At 40.6% G+C, this 17550-nt stretch overlaps 1 protein-coding gene across 16 annotated transcripts in view; it reads left to right on the forward strand.

Moving 5' to 3' along the window:
• Positions 1 to 17550, forward strand: part of MEF2C (myocyte enhancer factor 2C) — a 367493-nt gene that overhangs the window by 337671 nt on the left and 12272 nt on the right. For 11 of the 16 annotated variants that reach the window (XM_077462418.1, XM_077462422.1, XM_077462420.1 and 8 more), the window contains 3 exons: positions 3251 to 3423; positions 5615 to 5638; positions 6383 to 6512. In XM_077462418.1, coding sequence (XP_077318544.1) covers positions 3251 to 3423; positions 5615 to 5638; positions 6383 to 6512 — 327 coding nt within the window. The remainder of the gene's footprint in view (positions 1 to 3250; positions 3424 to 5614; positions 5639 to 6382; positions 6513 to 17550) is intronic. The other 5 variants (XM_077462428.1, XM_077462424.1, XM_077462419.1 and 2 more) reach the window with 1 other exon arrangement.

Here is a 17550-nt window from a genome sequence, read left to right on the forward strand (position 1 = left end):
CTCTTGGCTACACTGGTTCACTCTCAAAACCACAATGATACATTAATTAGCTTGCACACGAGTTAGACCTATAGTTTTTTTTTATAAGCGTGTCTGTGGCAGAGATGTTAGCCAGTAAGGTTCTCAGGGGGCAGGAACAAATCCATATGGTAATATGTATAAATGGAAACAAGTAAGCTGGCCAAAGATTTGGAAAAGGTTTTGTTGATTTTGACAGCAGTCAAAGACCCGTTCACTCTTATTGCAGTTGGCAAACTCATTGCAGCAATTTTACTTAATTAAGTAACTCTTTATTTCCATCTATAATTAATGAATGTATCATTCTTTATTTTGTGCAAAATAAAGGACAATATTTACCAGCTGTAGAACTTGCCAGCTGTACCTAAAAATATTCTGCAACAATCACAATCATTTGGTTGAACATACACACCTTTTTCTCTACAAAAAGTTGAATGGATGTTAAAGTGGAAGTAAACCTATCGATTTAGCGTGCCGGGATTGCTAACAAGTCACATTCGCTTGTGCTGTTAACCAAACTGTCAAACCATCCATAGGCTGGTGTCACAACTGACCACACGGGCAGCATTATGGCAGTTGATGATTAAACAGAGGCCAAGATGGCAGCTTCCTTCTCTGAAAATGAAGGATGGTTTACTTTCACTTTAAGATTAACAAGAACCTTGCAATCCATCCAAGGTCAATTTTGTAGATTTGCACCCCCCTAACCTTTGTTATAACACTGAATAAAAGTTAAAAAAAAAACATCTGTTAGGAGTGTTAGATCATTACTTACCTTTCTCCCGGGTTCCATAGTGCAGGTGGTGACGTCATCACCCTACTGAAGAGATCATGGGGAATGCTGAGTACTATAAAACCTTGCAAGGAGATGTTGCAGCACAGTGCTTGGAAAGCTTTCTCAAAGAGATTTGAGCTACTCAACATTCCCAAGATCTCTCCGGAAGAAGGATGACATCACCCTCGCCTGGGCACCATATAAGCTGGGAAAAGTAAGTATATTTGAAGTATATTTTTCCCTTACAGGTGCTTTTTGTAAACTTTTACACAGCATTTAATTTCAGAAAGGAAGAGGATATTTTGCTTTTTAGATGCAAGGTCTGCTTTCAGAATACACACATTTTAATATACAGTTATACAATTACACTTTATTGTACACACTATTATTATATATACTGCATAATGCAATTCAGTGCAAGTTTTACAGTATACCAAGATACAATCCGTGGCTCCACATATGGGTTTTATGGTGGTTGTCAAATGCAAAATTATATTGTTACTGAAAGCTGCATGCTTGTTTTTTTTTTTTTCCAAGGGTAGGTTCTTGTGTCAGCTGAAAAAGGCAGTGAACTGACATTCTTCAAGTCTCACAATCCTAAGGATGTTTATTTGGTGGCTGGATGCAAGAACATTTAAATATAGGTCTACAAAGCATTGCTTGAAAGAATCTGATTGTACTGACAAGGGATTACCCTTTATGATCAAAACATAAAAAACTTAAAATAATGTAAATGTTTACTATTTGCAGAGCAGAACATTAAAAAACATAAAAATAAGTGGCAACCATTTCTGAGTGCCCATAAATATTTTCCACTTGTTCAGTCCACCTGTAGTACAAAACTTGCCCCTTACAAAGTCATCTTCTTGTTAGACAAAGTCTGCCTGATTGCTTAAAATTGTAAAATTCACTGGCATCCTAGCTGTAAAGATGTCTTATCTTAGTCCCTCGATCTCAAGCGAGTAAAAGCAAACACAAGCATGCAAATGCAATTAGCAAGACATATGTTTCAATAAGTTGACATATCAAAGAGCAGCGGAGCTGGTAACTAATAGGAAGCAATCTCTCATCAAGTGTTGATTTAGCACTGTAGGGATACAAGAAAAGAGAGATGAGAAAAGACTTGTTCTAGAAATTAGGAGACTTGCAGAAGTAAAATGTCTGAAGATAATGAGGCACGTGAAAGTCTTTTAGCACCTCTCTTTTTTTTCTGTGTCGAAAACATTTCTAGGAACAGCCAGTGGTGAAAACATAATATTTTTAAAGAGAAAATATGTGTGTGTATGTATGTGCAGCTATATGTACATACTTCTACATATTGTATATCTGTATATGAACTGCCTCTTTACTTTAGTGTTTGAGTATTCTGACATCATGATGTATTCATGTGTTATCCCACTTATATCAATAGATCTAATTAGCTGTAGGGATATTTATACACTACCAGTCCCGGATTAAGAGCATCACGGGCATAGTGCTGAGGATTTTGGTGGAACGTTTTTGGTAATAAATAAAATAAAAACACAAACAATTGTTGTTAAAATAAATGAATTTTTAATGAATTATTAAAACAAATTAAATAGAGAGGAGGGTAAGGGCATGTGTACACGCGTCAGCTCGGCAGCATTAGTGACTCACTGGGCTAGTCCTATCTTAAGGTAGAGGCCTGAAGCTACAGCTTCAATAGCCCCTATGTTAATCCGGCCCTGTATACTATATACCTATAATCTACCTACCTATCCCAAATGGGCTTCTAAACATTCCAGAGAGCTATTTCTAAGGATCACTGCAGAAGTTAGCGCTCTTGCATTGCAGTGCTAGAGTCCTGGGTTTAGTACCCATCCAGGACACAGATTGCATATGGTTTGTAGGCATTTCAAAAAAAATGGGATGGTATTTCCTCTGTATGTATATGTCTATTGACACCAATAACATGAGCACTACCAATTTCATATCTCTGCTTCATCTTGAACAGTGACTCACAAAGAATATTTTTTTTTAATTGGCTGTTTAGTATTCCTTAAAGAACGAGCATACGTTATACAGACTGGACATTTTCCTTATTTTTCTCTAATTTGATTGATTTGTTTTTCCATTCAAATTTGCTGACAGTGTTGAATATTGCTATCCACTAAATGATTTTTTATCAGAGCTCACACCGAATATAGGTTGTATGAAAACATTCATAAGATAGCGAAACATTTTTACAATCTGGCTGTCCAAGTATATGTCCAATAGTACAAAAGTGAAAATATCTCACATCTAACATGTTTGGACTAAGCAACGAGATCTATCTTACTCGATTGCTCTTTCATGTCCAATTTATAATTTTATTGGTTGTTATGTGGGCCCACACAAATAGTGATCATGGATCATGCAATGAGACTTTAATATGAGACCAACTTTGCATGTTCCTATCTAAGAAGGAATTGTTTTTTTCTTTTTCTGTTTCAACAGGAAATGGGTATGGCAATCATCGTAACTCACCAGGTCTGCTGGTCTCACCTGGTAACTTGAATAAAAATATGCAAACAAAATCGCCACCGCCAATGAACTTGGGGATGAACAATCGTAAACCTGACCTCAGAGTTCTTATTCCACCTGGCAGCAAGAATACAATGCCCTCTGTGGTAAGTTATCATTCTTAATCAATAATTTGATTATGAAATGGTCATGATTTTTTTTTATTTCCACCACCTAGTATATCTATAGAATGATGAAGATGATGTTATGTGGGTGTCTCACTTGATTGCATCTCGACTAACAACTCTGAAAGATTAATAATCAGGGTTAGCTGTAGATGAATTGAAACTTTGTGTTGTTTTCAGCCATACTGAGTGCCATGTGTTGTCGGAAAATCATGCTGTATGTGTGAGACATTGAGTTATGCCAAATCATAGATCTTCTGCTCTGAATATGGCTGAAAAGAACTCATGCTGGCAGTGGAAGAGCGTATTCTTTACTCACATGCATAGTCAACTCAAAGTTATTTTTTCCCTTGAATATGCTCTATAATTACTCTGATATTAAATCTAATATACAATATAATCCCAAATAAAATAACTAACAGCAGTATCCAGAAATACTGTTAATACTGCTTTCTATCTATCATATACAGTATCTGACATTTTAGACAAAAAAAAGTTGAATGTTGTAAATAGTTAAAATGGTTCTAAAGCTAAAACTTTTTTTTACCATAATGCATTCCCTAAATTAAGGTAAAAAAAGTTTTTGCTACTTGCTGTGTGTCCTTCCTTCCCTAAACACTTGCCTGAGTCCTCTCTCAATCCAGCGCTATGCCCAGCTGAAGGTCTTCTGTCCCCAATTTGTGCTCTCACCACACTAAACCAAGAGCAGTGGGAGTCATTGGCTCCCACTGCTGTCAGTCAAATCCTGTGAGCAGAGAGCAGGGCGGAGGGTGGGGGGTGAACCAAGTCTTGCTGTGTGTGTCCATGGATGCACACAGCCCAGCTCAGGAGAGAGCCTGAATGTCTACCCCCATAGCAAGTTTCTTGCTGAGGGGGAGGCATAGAAGAGAATGAACTAAGATTGCTGGCAGGGGACCCCAGAAGAGAAGGCTTGGGGTCATTCTGTGAATTGCAATTGCAGTGCCTTTAGAAATGCTATAAGGTATATCTAAATATTTTTGCTATATTTTTATATTGGATAAAATAAGGTATGGTTAAAATCCTTGTGTTGTTTTTTTTTGCTATTGTTGTCCACTTATGAATATTTTACATTACTTCAGACAGAAAATGATGGGCGATCTTTCTTAAAGTAGAAGTTCACCCTAAAACTAAAATCTGTAAATATACTGGCATCCACAATATAGGACTAACCTATCCAGCCCTGTAAAGAAAAAATCACTATACATACCTTTTTTTAAGCTGATCCGGCTTCAGTTTTAAGCTCCGCTGTCCTCTTCATTTTGTCTACACGGCTGACCTTCTTAGCAGCTTTGATGAAACCAAAAATATATATATATTATTGTATACATAGTTCAATAGTTCAAGCAAAAGTTTACACACATGCGTGAATGAGTCAGAGACGTGACTCTTCCCCACCAGCTTTGTATGGCCTGTGACACAACCGTCATTGATGCATCCCCTATTAAATGTAAATTTGTAGCGTAAAGATTTTTGAATAACGGTAAAAATAAATATAATCTTTTAAATGTTTAAAACAAAAAAGAAAAAAGGAAGTTTGCCCAGGGAGCAGGGCCATGACAGCATGGGCTTAGAGAAAGTAGGTTACCTTGACCAAAAACAACGCTGAACCTTAAACATTCGAGAGGAGGTGAGTATTGTTGCATTTTTTTAAAGCAATTTCATCAATTTATATTATATTTTTAAATCAAAGATGAAGTTTTTGTTTTTTTTAGAAGAGAAAAAAAAAAGAGAAGACAGGAAGATTTAAATAATAGCTAGTACTTGTAGATCCTTTGGCCTATACATAATATAAAGAACAAGTTACACACTGGTCAATTCACAATAACAATTCCCCTGCTGTACCTAACAAAAAGTCACCGGAATGATTTATTTTTTGGCACTTAAAAAAAATGAGCTCTCTACTGGGATTACATTATTGACCTAAGTGGGTCACACTTCAGCATCCAGGTTAGAGTCAGGAGGGGAGGGAGGTTAGTAATATATTTTCTGTATTAATGACAAATGAAAGTAGTGATACAGCGCTGCTGGATGTGCTGGAGAATTTCTGCGCATTTAAAATCTGCAAGCAACATTATATTTCAACTATCATTCACCTTTATTAATAATGCATCATTACTAATTGTTACTTAATACTCCTTTTCCTTGCTCTCAGTCTGAGGATGTCGATCTCCTTTTGGTAAGTGGCAAAAAAGTGTTTAAGAAAGGCTTTACTCTTTTTACTTTGTGCACTGTTACTGTGAAGGAAAATATACACAATAGCAGATTATATTTAAATAGACTATAACAATTCCTAATGTTAGTATTGCTAGTGCTTCCTAGTATAAATTATGAAACCACCATAGGTGCATTGTCATCTCGATGACCAGTTGCTAAAATATGTATAAACTTTCAGCGTATATAATGTGAAATATTGAGACAAAAAAAAAAAGAAAAAAGCAAAATGACCAAAAAACAAAACAAAAGGATCCTTACTGCCATCTGCTGCTAATCTTATTAACTGCAGCGAAAAGCCATTGTCAAGGTGTCTTTTTGCAATAAGTCTAAGCCCAGTCACTGGTAATTTTAATGACATTTTTGCATTTGAATGATAAAGAAACAATGATAGTACAGTATGCATATTTCATCAATTTTCCACATGGTCTGTTTTCAACCCACAATAAAGCAATCTTTACTCGTGGCAAGTTCAATTGCCTAGGAGAAGCTGATGTAATGGGTTGCCATGGCGACACTTGGTCTCTTGAAAGATTGTAAATGATAGGGTTGGAAGAGTTCATGGGAGCCACATGCTAAATGATTAATTTGTATCATGTTGAAGTATTTTTTTTTTCTTGAGACTAAAAAAAAAAAAAGAAACATTATGCACCTGATAAACTTACTAATAATCTTGTTTTTTTTTTTCCTTCTGTGTCTCTCTTAATAGAATCAAAGGATAAACAACTCACAATCTGCTCAGTCACTGGCTACCCCAGTGGTTCCTGTAGCAACACCGACTTTACCTGGGCAAGGGATGGGAGGATACCCATCAGCAATTTCAACAACGTATGGCACTGGTAAGCGGCGCTAGAAGAAAAAAAAAAAAAAAGTGTCAGCTCTCAGACAGCTTTTTATTTGATTTAAAGCATGTGTAAATCATTTGGCATTTTAGTAGGAAAGAAATACAGTTTGAAAAAAAATAAAGAGTAGTACAACTTTCCTCTTTATCTTAGTAAACTGTTGGTAATGATTTATTATTTAGCCACTTCAGCGTTCACATTTTTTACACCACCTATGGATCAGAGCAATTTCTGATGTGGTTCTATTGATTCAGCAATAACTCATTACTTGATAATAACGTAATACATATAAAATATGTATAAAATACAAACAAGGCTTTCTTTTGGTGATATTGTCTTGCAATTAATTTTATTAACCTTTTTTCTACTTTGATCATTGGCAGTTTTAAAAAAAGAGTGTTACTGTAGATAAAAAGTATATATTTTTTGATCATTTGTCCATTTAAAACACAGTAAAATGACGATGCTAGTACATGTTAATGGATATTTAAAAACAAAAAAAAGGAAGAAAATAATAGTTAAAGCGGAGGTCCACCCTAAAGTGGAGCTTCCGCTCATTGTAACCCTCCCCCCCTCCGACGCCACAATTGGCACCTTTCAGGGGGGAGGGGGGTGCAGGTACCTGTACAGTACAGTACAGTATCTGCACCCACTTCCAGCGTAGATTCTGCAGAAGCTACGCCCCTTTCCGCAGAATCTACGCCCCTTTCCGAAGACAGCGGGGACCATCCTTATTGCGCAGCGCGACTCGCGCATGCGCAGTAGGGAACCGGGAAATGAAGCCGCAAGGCTCCACTTCCTGATTCCCATACCCAAGATGGCGGCGGCAGCACCAGAGAGACGATCGAGAGATCAGCTTCGGGTGCCGACATCGCGGGCGCGCTGGGCGGGTAAGCGTCATTATTTTAAAAGTCAGCAGCTGCAGTATTTGTAGCTGCTTGCTTTAACCAGTTGCCGACCGCCGCACGACGATGTACGTCGATAGCATGGCACGGGCAGGCATATTGGCGTACATGTACGTCCCTTGCCTCCCGCGGGTCGGGGGCCCGATCGGGCCCCCGCCCGGTGCCTGCGGCGGTCGGTATTCGTGCGGGAGCGATCCTGGACGAGGGGACGGCCATTCGTTCATGGCCACCCCCTCGCGATCGCTCCCGACGAATAGGAATCCCCCGTGACATCACTTCCTCTCCTGTAATGTAAACACAGGAGAGGAAGTGATGTATTCTCTCCTCCGTGTCGGTATTTTTCGTTCCGACACGGAGGAGAGCGGATCGGTGAGTTGCACCAACACTCTACACACACAGTAGAACATGCCAGGCACACTCACACCCCCCCTTTACCCCCCGATCACCCCCCCAATTACCCCTGCCCCCCAGTCACAGTGACACCAATGTCATTTTTTTTTTTTTTTTTTTTTGCATTGGTGTCATTTGTGACTGTAATAACTGTTAGGGCAGTTAGAGTTAGCCCCCTTTAGTTCTAATGTACCCCCCTAACCCCCCCAATAAAGGTTTAACCCCGTGATCACCCCCCGTCGCCAGTGTCACTAAGGCTGGGTTCACATTGCAGCGGTTTATGAGAACGAATGTGATTCGCACCGCACTGCAGTGCAAATCACATCCGATCTCTGTGCGATTCGAGTTCAGCCATTCGCCGCACCCGCCGCACCCGCCACACCCGCCGCACCCACCGCAAATTCGCACGGGACCCTTTTTTTGGCTCGCAGCAGAATCGGATCGCATGGGTGTTCACACCATGCGATCCGAGTTTGCAGATCGCACTGCGATATGCGAACTGATCTGGGGGTGTCAGTAACATTTCACTGACACTCCCAGCAGTTCGCATAGGGCAGTGTGAACTGCCGCCGGGAGGCATGCGATGCGGGAACCCGCCGCGGATTTGCGGCGTTTCCGCATCGCTCCAGTGTGAACCCAGCCTAATAAGCGATCATTTTTCTGATCGCCGTATTAGTGTCACAGGTGACGCTAGTTAGGCAGGTAGGTATTTAGGTTCGCCGCAGCTTTTTATAGCGCCGGGGACCCCCATATACTACCGCATAAAGCCCCCTGATTGCCCCCTAGTTAACCCTTTCACCAGTGATCACCATATAACTGTTACAGGTGACGCTGGTTGGTTAGTTATTTTTTATAGTTTCAGGGCACCCGCCATTTATTACCTAATAAAGGTTTAACCCCCTGATCACCCGGCGGGTGTCATTTGTGACTAATAACTGTTAGGGCAGTTAGGGTTAGCCCCCTTTAGTTCTAAGGTACCCCCCTAACCCCCCCAATAAAGGTTTAACCCCGTGATCACCCCCCGTCGCCAGTGTCACTAAGGCTGGGTTCACATTGCAGCGGTTTATGAGAACGGATGTGATTCGCACCGCACTGCAGTGCAAATCACATCCGATCTCTGTGCGATTCGAGTTCAGCCATTCGCCGCACCCGCCACACCCGCCGCACCCGCCGCAAATTCGCACGGGACCCTTTTTTTGGCCCGCAGCAGAATCGGATCGCATGGGTGTTCACACCATGCGATCCGAGTTTGCAGATCGCACTGCGATATGCGAACTGATCTGGGGGTGTCAGTAACATTTCACTGACACTCCCAGCAGTTCGCATAGGGCAGTGTGAACTGCCGCCGGGAGGCATGCGATGCGGGAACCCGCCGCGCATTCGTGGCGTTCCCGCATCGCTCCAGTGTGAACCAAGCCTAATAAGCGTTCGTTTTTCTGATCGCTGTATTAGTGTCACAGGTGACGCTAGTTAGGCAGGTAGGTATTTAGGTTCGCCGCAGCTTTTTATAGCGCCAGGGACCCCCATATACTACCGCATAAAGCCCCCTGATTGCCCCCTAGTTAACCCTTTCACCAGTGATCACCATATAACTGTTACAGGTGACGCTGGTTGGTTAGTTATTTTTTTATAGTTTCAGGGCACCCGCCATTTATTACCTAGTCTCACTAGTGTACCCCTAAATTTAGGGGTGTCTACTTTCCAAAATGGGGTCATTTGGGGGGGGTTTGTGCCATCTTGGCATTTTATGGCCTTCAAAACTGTAACGCCCTTAGAAAGCCTGAAGGCGGTGCTTGGTTTTCGGGGCCCCGTACGCGGCTAGGCTCCCAAAAAGTCCCACATATGTGGTATCCCCGTACTCAGGAGAAGCAGCAGAATTTATTTTGGGGTGTCATTTCACATATGCCCATGGCATGCGTGAGCAATATATCATTTAGTGACAACTTTGTGAAAAAAAAAAAAAAAAAAAAAAAGTTTGTAATTTTCCCGCAACTTGTGGCAAAATATAAAATATTCCATGGACTCAACATGCCTCTCAGCAAATAGCTTGGGGTGTCTACTTTCTAAAATGGGGTCATTTGTGGGGGTTTTGTGCCATCTTGGCATTTTATGGCCTTCAAAACTGTAATAGGTAGTGAGAAGTGAACTCAAAAATGTACGCCCTTAGAAAGCCTGAAGGCGGTGCTTGGTTTTCGGGGCCCCGTACGCGGCTAGGCTCCCAAAAAGTCCCACATATGTGGTATCCCCGTACTCAGGAGAAGCAGCAGAATTTATTTTGGGGTGTCATTTCACATATGCCCATGGCATGTGTGAGCAATATATCATTTAGTGACAACTTTGTGAAAAAAAAAAAAAAAAAAAAAAGTTTGTAATTTTCCCGCAACTTGTGGCAAAATATAAAATATTCCATGAACTCAACATGCCTCTCAGCAAATAGCTTGGGGTGTCTACTTTCTAAAATGGGGTCATTTGTGGGGGTTTTGTGCCATCTTGGCATTTTATGGCCTTCAAAACTGTAATAGGTAGTGAGAAGTGAACTCAAAAATTTACGCCCTTAGAAAGCCTGAAGGCGGTGCTTGGTTTTCGGGGCCCCGTACGCGGCTAGGCTCCCAAAAAGTCCCACATATGTGGTATCCCCGTACTCAGGAGAAGCAGCAGAATTTATTTTGGGGTGTTATTTCACATACGCCCATAGCATGTGTGAGCAATATATCATTTAGTGACAACTTTGTGTAAAAAAAAAAAAAAATTTTTTTTTTTGTCATTATTCAATCGCTTGAGGCAAAAAAATAAAATATTCAATGGGCTCAACATGCCTCTTATCAATTTCCTTAGGGGGTCTACTTTCCAAAATGGGGTCATTTGGGGGGGTTTTGTACTGCCCTGCCATTTTAGCACCTCAAGAAATGAGATAGGCAGTCGTAAACTAAAAGCTGCGTAAATTGCAGAAAACGTACCTTAGTTTGTAGATGTGACAACTTTTGCGCAAACCAATAAATATACAATTATTGACTTTTTTTTTACCAAAGACATGTGGCTGAATACATTTTGGCCTAAATGTATGACTAAAATTGAGTTTATTGGATTTTTCTAATAACAAAAAGTAGAAAATATCATTTTTTTTCAAAATTTGCGGTCTTTTTACGTTTATATCGCAAAAAATAAAAATCGCAGAGGCAATCAAATACCATCAAAAGAAAGCTCTATTTGTGGGAAGAAAAGGACGCAAATTTTGTTTGGGTACAACATTGCATGACCGCGCAATTACCAGTTAAAGCAGCGCAGTGCCAAAGTGTAAAAAGACCTCTGGTCATTTACCAGCAAAATGGTCCGGTCTGAAAGTGGTTAAAAAAAAAAAACGACGGACTCCCGCTTTAAGGCTGCATTCACACATGATCATGGGTGGAATCAGCGTAATTTCGCCCTGCAATTTCAAATGGCTGCAAACATGGGACACATATGCGATTCCATTACTTGTAATGGTACCCCAATCCCATCGCGATTTTGCCACAGTTGTTGAGTGGTAGATTGCGCTGCAATTGTGGAAAATCGCAATGCCCCGCTGTCCCCCAAAAAGAAGCTCATGTTTGGTTTTGAGCGATTGCAGCGTGATTGGGGTGCAATTGGGGTTCCATCAGAAGTAATGGCATTGCAAACGCGTCCTGCATTTTTCAGCCACTTGAAATTATGTGTGAATGCAACCAAAGGAGGGAAAAGAGAGTTACAGGGTTGATTAGGGTTTACTATGAGTTAAATGGGAATGAAATACCAACAAATGTTATAATAAATATAATAATATTTCTGTAGATCAATGAAACACACTAGATACAAAAGTGACATTGTTACTTTGTGTCTTTTATTTTGCCTAAAGAGTGCTCATAAACATTGCATTTTGACAGCAGTCACTTTTACAGCTGCTGTATTTTTGCAGCAACTTCCACCTGTTATTTTTACAGTTCAGAATTGTCCACAAGTGTGAAGGGGGAGCAGGAGCAGCAGTGCAGAAGAATTGGGTGTACTACATACGGTGCACACATAATCTGGTGCAGTTTTGCATAGTAACCAATCAGCTTTTAGATTTTATTGTTAAAGCTTAATTGAACAAACTGAAATCAGAAGCTGAGTGGTTACTATGCACAGCTGCACCAGATTCTGAGTGCACCAGTTTTAGTCAATCTCCCACCTAGTGTCCATAACTTGTTTCAGTTTACTGATGTTTTTAAAGGTGGTATACCTTAAAAGTCCAGTCGGGGTAAAGTATTAATAGCTAAGTCGGCTGTGTAACTAATGTCACACTTGAAAAAAGACACAAGTCCATGAAGTCCAACCTATGTGCGTGATTAAAACGTATTACTATTTCCTTACAATTCCGCCTGAGCAAACAGGTAGTATAATAAATATTCTCTTTAAATGAATGGTACGTTCCTCTGATACCTGAGAACCAAGCTGCAAGCTATGATCAAGCCCCTATTGGATGAAATATTATAGACAGTTCTAGGTGGGGTTGTAGTGTGCTATGTTTGGGCTTAATAAAGTTGGATTTGATTTAATGTCATCAGGTGTTATTTTCTGCTTTCCTATTGAGTTCATAGAGCGTAGCTGGGCTCCCTTTGCTCAAGAGTGTAGTTCCAGAGACAGGGGTTTTTCATACTTGGAATGGTGATATATCTTTCTACGTGTCTATTGCCAGGCAGGGGACATCAGCCATAGGACGTTTATCACTAATGCTGCGTACACACCACCAGACTTTCTATCAGAATAAACTCTGATGGTCTTTCCCATGGAGTTCCGACTGAATAGACTTGCCTACACACGATCACACCAAAATACATTTGTTTTGAACGCGATGACGTATGACAGGACTAGAAAAGGAAGTTCAATAGCCAGTAGCCAATAGCTGCCCTTGCGTCGTATTTGGTCCGTCGGAATAGCATAAAGACAAACGTTTTTTTCCGATAGCAATTGATTCCGTCGGAAAGATTTAAAACATGTTCTATTTCTAGGTCTGTCAGAATTTTTGAAGAAAAAAGTCAGATGAAGCCCACACATGATTGGAATATCCGATGAAATGATTCCGTCTGACTTTTCTGCTGGAAAGTCCGGTCGTGTGTATACAGCATTGCAGTCAGGGGATTTATGTATAGCATTGGACATATTTTACTAAGCAGGGTTTGTTGCGATTTCACCTGTTGAGAATAATCGATATCCACTAATTACATAATTACAGTAATACATATAATATATGTAATAATTAAAGTATATATATATATATATATATATATATAAAGTGGAGCTTCTGCTATGAAGAAGCCTTTCCATATGTGTATGTTAAATCTTCTTTAGACATAAAGAGTGCCCCCTGTTCTTTGTAATGACCTTAAAGTGAATAACTCTGTCCCAAGTTCACTATATGGTCCACTTACCGTATATACTCGAGTATAGGCCGACCCGAATATAAGCCGAGGCCCCCAATTTACCCCCAAAAAACTGGGAAACTTATTGACTCGTGTATAAGCCGAGGGTGAGACATGCCTGTCCATCCCTGTGTGTCCGTCCATTCCTGTGTGTCCGTCCATCCCTGTGTGTGTGTCCGTCCATCCCTGTGTGTGTGTCCATCCATGCCTGTGTGTGTGTCTATCCATGCCTGTGTGTGTGTCCATCCATGCCTGTGTGTGTGTCCATCCATGCCTGTGTGTGTGTGTCCATCCATGCCTGTGTGTGTGTGTCCATCCATGCCTGTGTGTGTGTGTCCATCCATGCCTGTGTGTGTGTCCATCCATGCCTGTGTGTGTGTCCATCCATGCCTGTGTGTGTGTCCATCCATGCCTGTGTGTGTGTGTCCATCCATGCCTGTGTGTGTGTCCGTGCAGCCATGTGTGTCCGTGCAGCCTTGTGTGTCCAGCCTACCTGTGTCCCGAGCCTCCGTCCCGTCCCGAGCCTCCGTTCCGTCCCGTCCCGTCCCGAGCCTCCGTTCCGTCCCGTCCCGAGCCTCCGTCCTTCTGCCATGCCAGGATCGCCGCTCTTCGTCGGCGCCTCGGCGGCCATTCCACTGTTCAAAAGCCGCGCCTCCGTCTGTGATAGGCGGAACACTCAATTTCCCAGCAGTCTGTGTTCCGCCTATCACGGACATCCTCTCATCCTCGTCCGTAGTATGAGGATGAGCGGATGTCCGTGATAGGCGGACCACTGACTGCTGGGAAATTGAGTGTTCCGCCTATCACAGACGGAGGCGCGGCTTTTGAATAGTAGAATGGCCGCCGTCTGTCTGCTCGACACGCTGATCGAGCAGGCAGACGGCGATGACTCGAGTATAAGCCGAGGGGGGCACTTTCAGCCTCAAAAAAGAGGCTGAAAATCTCGGCTTATACTCGAGTATATACGGTATGTATGTGTACATAGTGAATATATCCCTACCTTAATTATTTCTTGTCTGTTAACCCCTTGACGCCAATGTAACACAAATATGCGGCCTAACTGGACTGGGCATTTTTTTGCGGGGCTGCATATTTTTTTTCTCCCTTTGTGCTGGGAGCACAGAGCCCCAGGACATATTATAACGATCAGAACCCAGAACATCCGATTTTTGGTCAACTGATCACCATAATAGCCTCTGATTGGCTATCACAGCGATCAGTCACTGTGAAGCCCTCCCAGTGTTTTCTGTCTCTGTGAATGGATGACAGAGAAGATACATGGTATCATGCTCTGTCCTTATAGAGAAAGAAAAAATAAGTGTGTGTAGAAAAAACGAAATATTAGGGGACAAATGTCAGGGTCAATATATTTTGGACAGGATTTTATTTTTATTTTTTTATATATTTTAAATTAGTACCAGTGTCAGTTAGTATCAGTGTGTTTTAGGTAAAATAAAAAAAAGCAAAATGTGCACCATTGTTTCTGGGTTGTACTACGGGTGCAAACTAACATACACATATGTGTTATTGCTACAATTGTCAGGAGCTGGAGAATTTGTTTTGGGTTTATCTTTGGTGGTAGGTTATGGTAGTAGCAAGAAATATACAGCTAAATTTAAAAAACAATATTTTTTGTACTCATTTTGGACAGTTTTCCTTTGACAATAATAATAATAAAAAAAAAACCTGAAGATATCCATTACCATTTTTCACCAAAAGAAAGTCCAATTTATCAATTTATCCTGAAAAGCAAACAAGGTCTAATATATCTGGGTACACAAAGTAGTTGTAACGATATGTACAGTTTTACTTACACATGTCAAAGTTGCAAAATTGGGCTTAGGCATTAGAATTATGTTTTACCCTTGGACTGCTTTCACACTGAAAACGTCATCTGTCATCGCTAAAGCGCTGCTTGTTTTAGCAGTACTTTAATGCTGTTTAAGCAGCGCAAACAGGGTGCTTTTAACCCCCAAAAAAGGGTTAAAACTCCTGTTTTGTGGTGCGTTCAAAGCTCTTTTCAGGCACAGCAGGGTGTTTTGGGAGCACTAAATACAGCGCTTCCAACCCTCCCCAAAGATGCTGCTTGCAGGACTTTTCGGAACGTCCCACAAGCGCACCGCCCCAATGTGAAAAGACACACTGGAATGAATGGGAGGCAGTTTTCAAGCGCTTAGCAGAGGCTATTTCTAGCACTCAAGAGCCTGAAAACTGCCCCAGTGTGAAAGGGGTCTTAGGTGTGAAGGGGTTAAGAACTAGGAATATGCACATGATAAACATCATGTCCCTTTGCAGTTGCCGTATTTTTCTTTCAGTTGCTGTTCCTCATTAGCTATTTGATATTAAAGAGTTAAAATATGTACTAAAGTAGAATCTGCCATTCAGTTGGGCTTCTTCTAACAAGTTCAGTTTTATCCAGATGGCTCAACTTAAATGTAAGACAGCCCCTTCCCCTTCTGGATCTGCTGTCTTTATCTTTGCATTATTGATCTTTATACAGTAGAACTAATCCGGTTAGTTTAGATTTTAGTCATGAAACAAATTATACAGTATTACCTTTATTTTGTGGCACTAAAATACATCTCGGTGAAAGGGGGGGGGGGGGGGTTGAATATTTTGTTCTATTGCTTTGTAAAATAACAAAAATAATTATCTGCACAAAATAATAAATGGACTTTTCATTAGCAAGGCAAATTCATGCAGAAGTGTTCAAACCCACTGAAAATCATTTTCTTCCAATAGGAAGCATAATTGCTTTTTAAATTTTTTATTGTTATTGGAAGTAAATAAAAAGGAATCAGCAGGGAGGTTTTCCCAGTGTCCTTCATCTGTCAGATTGTCAGGTGGCTATGGTGAAATTGCTTGATATGTGCAACAGTTTAATTCCATCAGGGGGTTGATTTTGTCTGACCATGAAAATAAATGTGCATATTGATGACTGCCAGTATGTTTAAAGCTAAACTGAAGATAAAAAATAAAGCCCCACTCTTCTTTTATTGGGGAAGTGCTAAGAACCTGGTCTGTTTTTATTGTGCTCTGTGTCCACTATGATGAAATGTCCCCTTGTCCCCTGTTATAACAGGGAGTGAGTGGAAATCTTTCCAGTGGGGACACAGACTTCAAGAAAACATATTTATTTCAGTAAAATGATGCATAGTTAGAACTTCTGTCAGGTTATTATCACTGTCTATGACTTCCCGCTCTTCTGGTGACTGCTTTCTTTGTTTCTTGTCCTAAGGTGAAATTTTCCCATTGGGGTCAAGGGCAGCAATAAGAATTTGACAGACGTGTTTACATTAACCAAGTCTATCAACAACAAAAAATAATAAAGTTTTGGGTTGAGAAGTATACACCCTCTGTCAGGTTTTGATTTCTGTCCCCCCATTTGGCCAGTGTTGGGTTTTAACTAGGTCAAAAAAGCCAACACTCCAGTACAAGGAGTCTTATTTTTTAAAACCATATTGGACTTATTGGTTCTTTTTAGACCAAAAAGTCCAATGTGGTTAAAAAAATGGTCACACGTAAGTCTAAAAATGGATGATTGCTACTCAATCCATAAATGCACCTTGCATATGAAGAAGTTCCCAATGACTCCAGATGCATTCTTGCTGACATTAGTCCAAGAATACCTTGCCTACCTCCCCTCCCCTTCCCATATCCCTTTCTTACCTCAAAGGGGTCTAGACTCCCCAATACTGGCCCTTAGTCATACTTTAGGGAATGAAAAATGAAGAAGAAATAAATATTGGTTCTAAATACTCAATTTTTACAGTTATTTAGATAAACAAGTTCTAGACAAGATGACCTACATCACTCAGAATTCATTGTTACCCCAGTTTTACAATTTATTATTATTATGAAAGACAAACATTTCTTGTTTTCTGACTAACACCCTATTAGGTGGCGGGAAGGGATAAATGACTGGGAGCTGGTTGGATATGCCCCCACCTGTCCACATTTAGTGGTGTGGCTGGGTGGACTGGAGGCATATCCAGCAGATCCAACACAAGGCTCCTTATCCCCAGTACTTTATCCTTTTCATTGCCCAGATCTACTTGTTCTCTAAAGTCTACAAGGCTTAAGCTTAACCATGTACCTTTGTTACCATCATCACATTTTTTGGATATGGAATATAATCGATACGTATGTTTGCATATTTGTAAAACCTCAATAGAAGTATTGAAAAGAAAATGGCCACACAGCTGAAAACAAATCACATTATCCTGGTATTAAAGCTTTGCGGATTGAGCCAATTGTCAGAATTTGAACCTAAGAAGAACAGTATACAGATATTTGTATGCTGTTGTATTTTGAAGCCGAGTTTGA

Source organism: Lithobates pipiens, unplaced genomic scaffold, assembly GCF_037356315.1.
Source record: "Lithobates pipiens isolate NorthernLeopardFrog02 unplaced genomic scaffold, aLitPip1_a1.2 Scaffold_3, whole genome shotgun sequence".
In the NCBI taxonomy this organism is placed as follows: Eukaryota; Metazoa; Chordata; class Amphibia; order Anura; family Ranidae; genus Lithobates; species Lithobates pipiens.